Source organism: Oryzias melastigma, linkage group LG17 (genome assembly GCF_002922805.2).
Source record: "Oryzias melastigma strain HK-1 linkage group LG17, ASM292280v2, whole genome shotgun sequence".
Lineage (NCBI taxonomy): Eukaryota > Metazoa > Chordata > Actinopteri > Beloniformes > Adrianichthyidae > Oryzias > Oryzias melastigma.
The window spans coordinates 17,238,618-17,251,156 of NC_050528.1; the positions used below are offsets into that span (position 1 = coordinate 17,238,618).

Here is a 12,539-nt window from a genome sequence, read left to right on the forward strand (position 1 = left end):
CATGTTTTAATTTATTCTACGTAAAACAGGAGGGGGCACAGATTTTGTCTGGCTGCTGCTTATCCAGCCAGATTATGTTCCCTCCAATCATTAGCAGTAGAAAATTCAAATATTTAATAACTGTCCATACATGCTTCCATCACAAAGTAACTTTCATAGATTGCTTTCTTTTCCTAAATCCCCCAAACAAAGGTATTTTTTCCTTTATTAACAGAAGAAGCCATCATTGCTTTTTTACATCAGGGGTGTCAAACTCAATCCCACAACAGGCCAAAATCCAAAACACACCTTAGGTCGCGGGCTGAACAGGATAAACATTTATTAAACACTCTAGAACTACATTTTTAAAACTTTACAACTGTAATTATCTAAAACAATTATGAACTATATATAGCATTACCTGCAATAGTGCTAGTGTGAATGCTGTAAGCTGAAGATGCTAGTGCTGATAGCTGAAGATGCTGAAATTCATAGCTAAAAACACTGAAGCTGATAGCTAAAAATGCTGAAGCTGATGCCCGAAAACGCTGAAGTTGATAGCTGAAACCAATAAAGGTAAGAGTTGAAAACGCTGAAGTTGATACCCAGCTAAAATATTAGCTAAAGGCCATATTAGCCAATAAAACTTTAAAAAAAAAAAAAACTTAAGTTACCCAAAAAAAGCTAGCCTGTAGCTGAAAAATTTGTTAAACTCCAAAATAACCTAAAAATTTGAAAAAAAAAAAAAACTAAATTAGCCAAAACAAGCTAGAGTATAAATACTAGCCTAACTACAAAACAGACTAAAAAAACTTTTATTAAGGCCTAAATGAATCAGTGTCAGACTGTACTGGAGTTTTCTATGTGAATCAGGTGCGTTCAGGTCCATCACTGATGTGTTCCATTAACACATGGGCAGCTTGATGGAATGAAGATCATTGGACTGGAGCCCCTAACACACGTGTGCCAAAGTCAACTTGTTGATTTATTCTGGAATAATATTCCTGCCTTTTTTATTATTCATAATTATTTAAAAAAAATTCGGTTCAACTATTTTGGCATTTACTAAGATTTTTTAGGCTATTTTGGAGTTAAGCTAACATTTCAGCTACATGCTAGCTGTTTTGGCTAATTTTTAGGTTTTATTTGTACGTTTTTTACGCTGATTCGGAGTTAGGTAACATTTACAACCTAGCGGTTTTAAATCATTTGTGCCTTTTTTTTTTTAGATTTTAGGCTGTTATGGTTGTAGCTAATATTTCAACTACATGCCAGCGGGTTTGGCTAATTTATGCTTTTTTTGTATTTTTTTATGCTGATTCAGAGTTTAGCTAATATTTACAAGCTAGCTGTTTTGGCTAATTTATGCTTTTTTTATTCATTTTTTTAGGCTGTTTTGGAGTTTAGCTAATATTTACAAGCTAGCTGTTTTGGCGGATTTAGGCTTTTTTCAGTTTTTTAGGCTATTTTGTAGTTTAGCTAATTTTTAGCTACATGCTAGCTTTTTTGGCTAACTTGAGTTTTTTTTTTGTTTGTTTTTGTTTTTTAGGATAATTTGGCATTTAGCGAATATTTTAACTGGATCAGCATTTTCAGCTATTACCTTTCAGCTATCAACTTCAGACTTTTTAGCTATCAGCACTAGCATCTTCAGCGGCCATATTCAGCTTACAGCATTCACACTAGCACAGTTCATAATTGTGTTAAAGAGTAATGCTTTTAAAGCTTTAAACATTTAGTTTCAGTGTGTTCAATAAATGTTTATCCTGTTCGACCTGAGGTGTGTTTTGTATTTTGGCCCCTTGTGTGATTGAGTTTGACACTCCTGTCCTAGCATTTTCTTGAGAAAACAGGATTGTTATTTTCATGTCAACCATGACATTTTCTAACGTCTAAAAAGTCAGAAATAGTTGATTGACTGTTCTCTTTCATTGCTTTCATTTCACAGCTGACGCTGAAGATGAGAGAAAAGGTCAACATTCATACAGGTGGATGTTCACATGAGAATCTGAGCTGAGTGGACATGGTCACAGTAGATCTTATTCTCGCCTCCAAACCGAGTAAGTGAGACGTGGATCCGTCGTTTCTCTATCTGAGTTGTCCTCTGGGTGTGTGTTTGTGTGCTGAGTGTCACAAAGAAAACTGGCTCTTCGGGTTTGCGGGAGCTGCGCGCGTGCTCCTCTCAGGTAACATTCTGCTCGGCAGGTGTCAGCAGACTCCCGGGCTCATGGACCCACTCTCAGACCCGCAGAGTGTCGGTGACGCTGGAGGCTCGTGTCCGCGTGTGTGAATGTCGATCCACGGCTGAAAGAGGCGCGTAAAGACGCAGGTCAGACCGGATCTCTGCTCCCTCTGGGCTTTTCGTCTGTCGGCTCTCAGGGAAGTTTTCCTCGAGCTCGGAGATCACGTTCAGCATTGAAACTGATGCTGCTCTGAGAAGTTCAACCTTCCTGGTGATTGTTCCAGACTGATGACGACCAGCTCCTCGGAGCTCCGGTGTTTGCTCCAAAAGGCTGCAGGGCTTCTATCAGGTTTGTTTTCTGAGACCCTCAGAGACACAAGAGAGAAAATATCTTCAGACTTAAACTTATTTGTTTTTTTAAAGCTCTCTAATGATAAAAATGAGTCTATTTGAAAGCTTTTAGTAACAATGATGGTACAGTGACATTTATGGGGTGCTGTTTGTAAATCTGCAAAGTAAAATTTTAACATAAATGTTTTTGGATATTTAGCTTGTTTTAGGAAGAAAAGCAGATCTTGATTTTCAAATGAATATTTTCACATTTTAAATTAATGTATTTAAAAATGTTATATTTACCTAAATATTTAGTCAGCAAGATAAAGATGTACTTTTAGACTAAATATTTACTTTAAAATTATATATTTAGCTTAAGAACTACAGACGTGGACAAAAGTGTTCATACCCCTCAGTTAAAGAAGGACAAACCCACAATTCTCACTGAAATCACTTGAAACTTACAAAAGTAACAATAAATAAAACACCTGTGATGTCAATTAAAGGACACACCTGAGTTAATCATGTCACTCTGGTCAAATAGTTTTCAATCTTTTATTGAGGTACCATCATTTTTGTCCAGGCCTGTTTCATTAGTTTGTTTTTTAAATAATTATGTTAATCAACAATTCAAAATTGATGGCTGACTTTGATTGTTTAATTTTCATTTTTTTTTTTAATTTATTTATTGTTACTTTTGTAAGTTTCAAGTGATTTCAGTGAGAATTGTGGGTTTGTCCTTCTTTAACTGAGGGGTACCAACACTTTTGTCCACCACTGTAAATATTTAATTTTAAGAAATTAAATACTTAGTTTACAAATTAGATATTTAGATCTAATCTAGATATTTATATTCCAAACTAAACTTTTTTTTACTTGTTTTTAACTATTTTGCTCTAAATATTTAGCTAAAAATTGAATATTTATTTTTTTACGAAACATTTACGTTTACCCATTTACTTAGATCCATTCTAAATTTTTGGTTAAAATCTAAATATATAGCTAAAAACTAAATATTTAGAATGGATCTAAATTTATAGTTTAAATCTAAATATTTAGTTTTATGCTAAATACTTAGTTAAAAACTAAATTAAAAAAAACTATTTAGTTAAAAACTAAATATTTAGAAAACTAAATATTTAGTAAGCAATCTAAAGATTTAGCTCCAAATGAAATATTTCATTAACAAACTTAAATATTTAGTTTGGAAAATAATTATTGATCTAAATATCTAATGTACAAAAACAAAATATTTAATTTCCTAAAATTAAATATTTGGTATGTAAGCTAAGTATATAATTAATAAAAATAATTAGCTTAAAATTAAATATTTAGCTTGCTCACTAAATATTTAGTTAGTAAATATGTCATTTATAAATTCATACATTTAAAGGTGAAAATATACATTTTAAAATGAGGCCTGTTTTTTTTCCTAAAACATGCTAAATATCCGAAAATATTGACGTTAAAATTTTACTTTAAACAGATTTACATGAGGCACTCCATAAACATTTTATTCTAAAATCAATTAGATTTTTGGTTTTCTGTCTTGATTCCGACTTCCTGCATCATGGTCCAAAAAACCTCTGGTGCTTTTTCTAAATGGATTCATTGACTTCTGTCATGTTGCTTTTCTGGTTCCACTAAATCCGTTTCTGCATCATTTAAGACGGGCCCAAACCTGCTGACATCCTGCTGCATTCTAGACCTTCTGGTTCCCTCAGTCCAGTAATGCATCTAGGGGGTTTTCTGGCTACAGTAAAGAATCTTTTAAACGTTAGTGCGTCAGCATCGTGAAGACCATGACAAGTGTGTTTTTTATAATGTTCTTGTAGCATTTTACTGATGATCGAGGATGTAAAGAAAATTGAGATTAAAACTGTATTTCTAAGTTTATTCAGATTGCTGTGAATCAAATATAGACAAAGAAATATGATAATGCTAGTGCGAATGCTGTAAGCTGAATGTGGCTGAAGATACTAGTGCTGATAGCTGAAAACGCTAAAGCTGATAGTTGGCTAAAATATTAACTAAATTCCAAATTAGCCTAAAATACAAAAAATAATTTAGATTAGCTATAACAGCTAGCATATAGCTGAAAAATAGCTAAACTTCAAAATAGCCTAAATTACGGAAAAAAGCCTAAATTAGCCAAAACAGCTAGCATGTATCTGAAATATTAGCCTAACTCTAAAATAGCCTGCATAAAAATATATTTTGTCAAAATTATACCAGTTGAAAATAAGCATAAGATAACATCGGACCATTAATAACAATAAAATAAAATGATCTGGAGGGCCGCATCCGGCCCCCAGACCTTGACTTTGACACATGCTTTAGGAAATGTCTTCACTGAAAGAATCCTTTCTGAAGGAAAACCTCCCCTCTACTCAGCCTCACTTTTCCTTCAGCTGCTGAATTTTTCCAGGAAGATTTTGCTCCTATTTATATCCGTCCAGACGGCTGCAGAGAAGTAGGAATCCTGCCTTCTTCAAAAGAAACTTTGTTTTTGTTTTTTGACCTGATGAATCCAGCACTGGCTCCCACAGGAGGAGGACTGCAGGAGGTGCTGACCCAGATCAGGTCACCCCAAAAACACACTCCTGCTCTCATCAGGACCCAGGATGCAGGAGACTGCTGGCAGAAGCTTCAGCTTTAATGAAAATACGCAGACGAGGAACGCAAACGAGATGATGTGACTGAAGGACAGAGACAACTGTGGAGGATTGACAACCTCAACCTGCTGTGAGGGACTGACCTACAGGGAAACGAGGGCAGTTCTTCCTGGAGGACAGCGTCCACGTGGACGGACCCCCGATAGAAACAAAGCTGCTCTGTGCAGGATCCCCCCTCCCAGCAGCACAGCCACATAAAGAGCTCAGTGTGAACCCCCCAGCGGCCAGCAGCTTACACTGCGCAGGTCTGACTGCGCACGCGTGTGAACATGAAGTGACAGAACCTGCGGGGAGTGTCCTCAGGAGGGAGGGGGGCTGAGGCTCCTCCCACTACCGCGCGGGCAGGACCGAGAGGCTTTCCCGTCACCTCTGTGCGCGGAAAGGTCTGAAAAGTGCGGGAGGGGGGCGATGACAGACGCACAGCATCGAGGACGGTCTGCCGCCAAACCTCCGGGATGCCGGATGTTCCGGTAAGACGGTGATTGGAGGGGAGCGCCGCGCGCGCCGGTCCGGCTCCCGGCTGAAGCTCAAACTTTCTGCTGCCGCTTCCTGCTGCGATCAAAGAGCTCGGAGAAACGGACGGTTGTCATGGAAACGAAATCGAATCCAAACGTGTTCGATGAAGGAAGGGATTGATCTTTAGCATAAACACCAGCATCTAAACATGCAAATGTAAACAGACCATAATAATCTGAGAGCAAAATTCACCTGTAGTCCAGGTGTCCCCAGACCTGTTCTTGTGAGAGCCACAAACTGTTTTCTTCTGGGGTGTGTAGGCTAAAGGATGAAGTGTAGCAATCACAGCCTAAATGTAAACATTTATGGTTTTCCAGGAAGAAACACATAGACAAATTTAAGCAAATTAATTAGATGTTTTTTCTCCAGTTTTCTTGCATCTTTCTGATATTTGGTTGTACTTGGACTCTTTATTTTACCTCAACAAAATTCCTTTTGCTTTTATACCAAAAAGAATATTTGTTTTTTCATGTGGAGCAAGGTGAGCCTGAAAACAAAGAGATGATGACTTTGAAGTTTGACTTTAGGACTGACTGAATTGGTGGAAATGACCTCTTTCGGTGGATGTGTGTCTGACCGTCCCGATCATCTTTTAATCTATAGTAAAATCATTCCCCGTGGTCTTTTTTAATTATGATGATGCCATTTTTAGCCCAAATAAAAAAAGAATCCTTTGTCGTTTTCTAAGACATAGTTTCTGCAGAGCGGTAGGCGTTCATTAGAAACTCCTCTGAGTTGTGGGCGGGACTTTTAGCGTGGAGCAAGCCTGCTCTGACTTTGGAGCTTGTGCCACAGGCTTTATCAAATGATGTTGTTTTATATGTTCCTGATTCAAAACAAAATAAAAAAAACTCAGAAATTCAGTTTAAGATTATTTTTCTCTATATATACCCTCCATCCTGAGAAAAATAGTAGAACAGATTAAAAACACTTTTTTCATTGAAGCAGGTCTTGAAGGAAAACAGGATTCTGGTTGACATTGATGTCTGGAGAACGCGGATGAACGTGATGTTTGCTTTCTGTGGGACAGAAGACTGTAGTGGGTTACGCCTCCTGGAAAAACCCTGTAGTCCTCACAGCTGCCAGCTCAAGGGAGGTGCTGTCTGACATTTAGCCAGACCCTTGGATCAGTTTCAGGGAAGCAGGGAGGAGGTTAGTATTTATGTATGTATTGACACATATTGCACTCATTTGTTTTCTGCGTTTGCAAAGCGATTAAAGATAATGTTAGGTTTGTTTTGGAGCAGAGGGACCTCAGGCTGTTGGGCGGCGTCTGACCCCCTCCTGGAGGTGGACAGTGACAGTCTCTCCCTCCTTCTGCATGTAGCTCAGAATGCATCACCGATGAATGTTTATTATATATTCCACTAAAGAGTTATGATAGCAACAGCAACAGCAAGACAAACATGATGAAGGTAATGTTGGATTTCAGTGCAGGTAGATGTATCTGAGGCCTTCAGATCTCATTCATTTGAAGTGTCTCCCAGCCAGCGAGGCCTGGTGGGCCCATATACGGTTTAAAAGTGGCAGAAAATGTGGCTCCTGATTGGGTTTGTCTGCCGTTTCACATTAGCTTAACTGGGCACTCAGTGGGTTGGCTCACTAAGCTAGCCAGCCGCCGGTGGACAGCGTAGTGTGCTTGGGAGCTCCGCTGTAGCAAGCTCTGCTGTATGGAGCTAGCGAATGCCATTGTAGTGTTACGGCTGTGGCCGTATTTGGGTTTTGTTTGTTCTTTTTGGTTCTGTGGATTTTATTTAGAGTGGGGTGTGGTGCTGGAGGCGTGGCTCCCCATTGGTCCAACCTGAAGGATGGAGACTTCAAAAGCACCATTTGGACCTCCAGACCATGAGAAGGGAGCTGGGCTGCAACAGTCTTCACTGCAGCTCAGTGATCTTCTCAACCTGTTTTACTTTGTGCGCACTTTGTAGTTTCTTTGTGGTTTGGTTTAGGTCCCACTCTGTTTAGTGTTACTTTAAGTGAAGCTGAAGGGGTGAACTGCCATTTTGTTTAGTAAATGTTTTCTCCTGTTTATGTTAGTCCAGGGAGGTTAGTGTTTGTCATTATTTCCCTGTTTTCTTTTGCAGGTAAGCTCCCTGAGTTGAGTTAGTCGGGATTTTGTTTGTTATTTTGGCCTTGGTTCACCCTGAAGCCTTTTGCTTCACATTTAGTTACATTTTGGTAATTTTGTCATGTAAATCATTTGTTACTTTTTTATGGAGACAGTTGGTGAGTTTTGTTACAGTTCTTATTTAATTTACCTTTATGTTAGGCCCCGGACCCCTAGACCAAATGGGGCGTAACAGTAGCATGATATCTTAGCAGTAGTGAGCTAGCAAGTTCTGCTGTAGCATGCTAGGTAGCTCTGCTGTATCAAGCTAGCGAATGCCATTGTAGCCTGCTAGGAAGCTTCACTGTTGCAAAGTAGCATGTCAGGTAGCTTTGCTGTAGCATGCTAGGTAGTTCCGCTGTATCAAGCTAGTGAGCTCTGCTGTATTGAGCTAGTGAGCTCCACTGTAGCAAGCTCTGCTGTATCAAGCTAGCGAGCTCAGCTGAATATGCTAAAATTGATCGGTAAAAATGCTGAAAATGACAGCTGAAATCACTGAAGCGAACAGCTGAAAACACTGAAGCTAATAGCTAAAAATGCTGTAGCTGATAGCCAGCTAAAATATTAGCTTAATGCCAAATAAGCCTAAAAACCGAAAAAAAGTAGGTTAGCTAAAACAGCTGGCATGTAGTTGAAATAGTTGCTAAACTTCAAAAAGGCTAAAAAAACTTTTTTTAAAGCCAAAATTAACCAAAAAAAAGCTGGCATGTGGCTGAAATATTAGCTAAATTCCAAATTAGCCTACATATCTGAAAAAAGCCTAAATTAGCCAAAACAGCTAGCATGTAGCTCAAATATATGCTATGCTACAAATTAGCCTAAAAACTGAAAAAAGCTTAATTTAGCCAAAACAGCTAGCGTGTAGCTGAAATATTAACTAAATTCCAAATTAGCTAAAAAAAAAAAGGAAAAAAATCTAAATTAGCTAAAACAGCCCAAACAGCTAGCATAAAAAGATCTGAATATTTTATTAGCTGAATGAGCTAAATAGCTGAATGTGCTGAAGAAATAATCTACGAAACAAAAATGTACAGAAGAAAAATAATAAAGAAAAAGTGAATCACTAAAGTGATTAATGTTCTATCCTCTCCTGTCATAGTTCTGACTGCAGAAGGTTGGAATAAAAAGTCACGTTCTATGTGGGTCTCCATCGGTGTTCATGATAGTGTGGGGGGGACTGGGCCAAATGTGGAGGCGGTTCAGATCCAGGCCGTGGGCCGTAGTTTGGGGACCCCTGGTCTAATTCAGTCTGCCTCCTTGTCTTAAAGGCTCCTTAATCTGACATCTCACGAAAAGACTCCTCCACGATGCTGGCGGCTCCAGTGAGCCCCGCCCACCTCAAGTATGTGTCTCTGGGGGTGCTGGTGCTGCAGACCACCTCGCTGGTTCTCACCATGCGCTACTCCCGCACCCTGAAGGAGGACGGCCCCCGTTACCTGGCCTCGTCTGCAGTGGTGTCAGCAGAGGTGCTGAAGATGTTTGCCTGCACCGTCCTAGTTCTCGTGGAGAGCAGTGAGTGGCCCTCGCGACCTCCGCTTCCTCTTCTGCCTGCGGAGCGGTTGTCACACTACAACCTTATGCAAATACTCTGCTGTCTCTGAACACAGGGAAGGGCCTCAGGCCGATTCATTCACAGCCCTCTCTAATGTCCGTGTCAGATTACAGTTTGCAGGAAATGCAGCAGCTGCTGAAAGAGCAGATCGTGAAGAAGCCGGTGGAGACCATGAAGCTGGCCGTGCCTGCAGGGATCTACACTCTGCAGAACAACCTGCTCTACGTCGCCCTGTCCAACCTGGATGCAGCCACCTATCAGGTAACGTGAGCATCCTGTTCAGCTTCTCCATGACCTCACCTTTACAGCCCTGGAACGTCAGTGTTTGACCTCAGCAAACACTTCTACAGCGCTCTCCTGTTCTGAAATGCAAGCATGAGCTGTCAATCATCCGGATGGCAGTTAATGTTTGCACAGCGACTAGTACTGAGTTTACTTTTCTTCACCCGCATCACCAGAAATGTTGTAATGTCCAAATGACAAATCAGACTTTGACTTCAATTGTTTATGAATAAGTTTAATAAAGTTAACGTAGTTAAATAAATACCTTTCTGATGGTTTTGCTTGATCTGGAACATGGTCCGAACTAATGAAAAATATTGTATTTTTCTTTAACCCTTTAACACCTGAGGCACCGACGCCAAAACAAAATGCTTAACATACTGCGAATGTGTCAAAGTCAAGGCCCGAGGGCCGGATCCGGCCCTCCAGATCATTTTATTTTATTGTTATTAAAGGTTCGATGTTATCTTGCATTCATTTCTAACTTGTATAGTTTTGACAAAATATATGTTTATGAAGAGTAAAATAATGAAAGTTATTTGAGGTTTAAGTTGATTTATTCTGGAATAATATTCAGGTTTGTTTATTATTCATAATTATGTTAAAAAGTTACAGTTTCAAATTTTTAAAAATTGGCTTTATGCTAACTTTATGGGCTATTTTGGCATTATTTAAGATTTTTTTAAGCTATTTTGGAGTTAAGCTAATATTTCAGCTACATGCTAGCTGTTTTGGCTAATTTAGGCTTTTTTCTTTTTTTTTGGCTGTTTTGGGGTTTAGCTAATATTTACATCCTAGCCTTTTTGGCTAATTTGGACTCTTTTTTTTTAATTTGTTAGGCTAATTTGAAGTTTAGCTATTTTTTTCAGCTATATGCTAGCTGTAATGGCTAACCTAAGTTTTTTTTGTTTGTTTTTTTAGGCTAATTTGGCATTTAGCTAGTATATTAGCTTGCTATCAGCTTCAGCATTTTCAGCTATTAGCTTCAGTGTTTTTAGCTATCAATTTCAGGATCTTCAGTGGACAAATTCAGCTTACAGCATTCACACTAGCATTATCACAGGTAATGCTATATATTTAATTCACAATTATGTTAAAAAGTTACGGTTTTAAAGTTCTAAAAACTCAATTTTAGAGTGTTCGATAAATGTTTATCCTGTTCGGTCAAAGGTGTGTTTTAGATTCTGGCCCCCTGTGCGATTGTGTTTGACATGCCTGACAGACTGTAACTTTTCAATTGTGTTTACGGTTGAAAGTTGAAAAGCTGCTTTTCTCCTTCACAATCTACAGGAATTATGTTGATCGTTCTCACAGTTGAAAAGTTACAGTAAATCACAGAACAGAAACACCGCAGCCCAGTCTCAGTAAAATGCTTACATATGCCACGATTTGGGAAATACCGTGTATAATATACACCAAAACCGGTTTTTGCGTGCATATAATACGCACGGTCCTAAACGTGTTAAAATGTGTTTTCCACGATTGACACGTCCCCTGGTGGAGCCATGAGCATCATAGACAGCCCCACAAACGAACAATTTGCTTTTCTAACCGTAATCCTAACCTTAACCAGGAACGACGTCATTTAGAAAAGAGCCGGAGGATTTCTGACCACGTGATCAAAACAAAACCTAAAAAGTCGTGTATATTGTACGCTGGCGCAACCCATTCACTACCATTGCGTATCATATGCACGCAAAAACTGTGTTTGGCGTATATTATACACGGTATTTCAGAGTGCAAAGTCGTGAAATATGTACACATTTTACTGCGACCGTGTTGAACAACGGTGCTCCTGTGTTAAAGGGTTAACCAAAGGCCCACAAAGAAGGGTCTAAGAGCCCCATGTGGCTCTGGACCCCCCCAGACTAGACTGACCCCATTGACTCACAAACCCTTCATGAAAGCTCAAAGCTTCTCTGTTCTGATTCTGAGTTCCAACTCGCTGCACTGTGAGACGTGAAGTGAAAGTGTTCAGAAGTGTGTGTGAGATGGTTACAGTCGTGCATGAGCAGCACAGACTCAGTCTTTGTGATGGATGCAGGTGACATATCAGCTGAAGATCCTCACCACGGCGCTCTTCTCCGTCTCTATGCTGGGGAAGCGGCTCAGCCTCTTCCAGTGGCTGTCTCTGCTGCTGCTCATGGCCGGAGTCACTCTGGTGCAGGTACCTGACCCCACTCACCCCGCACTCCGCTCTGGCTGCTGACAGCACGCAGGCACTAATGCTTCAGCTCTCATGCAGTGGCCCACAGATTCAGAGGGGCACACCGAGGAGCAGAAGGTGCTGACAGCTGGCTCTCAGTTCGTGGGTGTCATGGCTGTGCTGATGGCCTGTATCTCCAGTGGTTTCGCTGGAGTTTACTTTGAGAAGATCCTGAAGGAGACGAAGCAGAGCGTGTGGGTTCGCAACATCCAGCTGGGTGAGTGAGGTCGAAGGAAACGGCTAGCATGGGAAAATGGAGAAGATTTTTTTTTAATCCAATTAAGTCCTTAGATCGGAACAGTTTTTCCCTCCAACATTCTATGGAAAAATGAAGCTAATTTAGTTCTTACTGTCTCTGTTTCTATTAGGTTTAATAATCTCTTCTTGTGATTTCTGCAGTGATAGCAGACGCATTCCCTCCATGAAAATGTGGATTAATGAATGACAGGACGGTTCTTTCAATTAAAGTCCCCCAATGACAACTTTTTTTATTTTAAAAAAATCGTTCCCATTAGTGTTTTAAAATAATTATGATGTTTTTAACCAAAACCCTGCAACCTAAATGTCTTAAAAAGCTGTTTTTCATGTTGATCTGAAGCCTCTGTTTCCAAAATCTCCTCTGAGGGGGCGTGGCTTTTGGAGCTCCACCCCTGATTATGATATGTGTCTTGCTAGCATAAATCTTCACCGCTGCTACATTAAAACAT

General features: G+C 39.6%; 1 protein-coding gene across 5 annotated transcripts in view; it reads left to right on the forward strand.

Annotated features, from left to right (window-relative positions):
- The first annotated feature begins 1,943 nt into the window (after positions 1 to 1,943).
- slc35a3b (solute carrier family 35 member A3b) overlaps positions 1,944 to 12,539 on the forward strand; it is a 12,787-nt gene continuing 2,191 nt past the window's right edge. Inside the window, exons 1-6 of one of the 5 annotated variants that reach the window (XM_024268995.2) lie at positions 1,944 to 2,039; positions 2,185 to 2,510; positions 9,061 to 9,304; positions 9,451 to 9,605; positions 11,671 to 11,793; positions 11,872 to 12,049. In XM_024268995.2, the coding sequence (XP_024124763.1) occupies positions 9,100 to 9,304; positions 9,451 to 9,605; positions 11,671 to 11,793; positions 11,872 to 12,049 (661 nt within the window). In that variant the 5' untranslated portion in view covers positions 1,944 to 2,039; positions 2,185 to 2,510; positions 9,061 to 9,099. Of the gene's footprint in view, positions 2,040 to 2,092; positions 2,511 to 5,492; positions 5,640 to 6,599; positions 6,838 to 9,060; positions 9,305 to 9,428; positions 9,606 to 11,670; positions 11,794 to 11,871; positions 12,050 to 12,539 lie in introns of those variants that run through there. The other 4 variants (XM_036216203.1, XM_024268994.2, XM_024268996.2 and 1 more) reach the window with 4 other exon arrangements.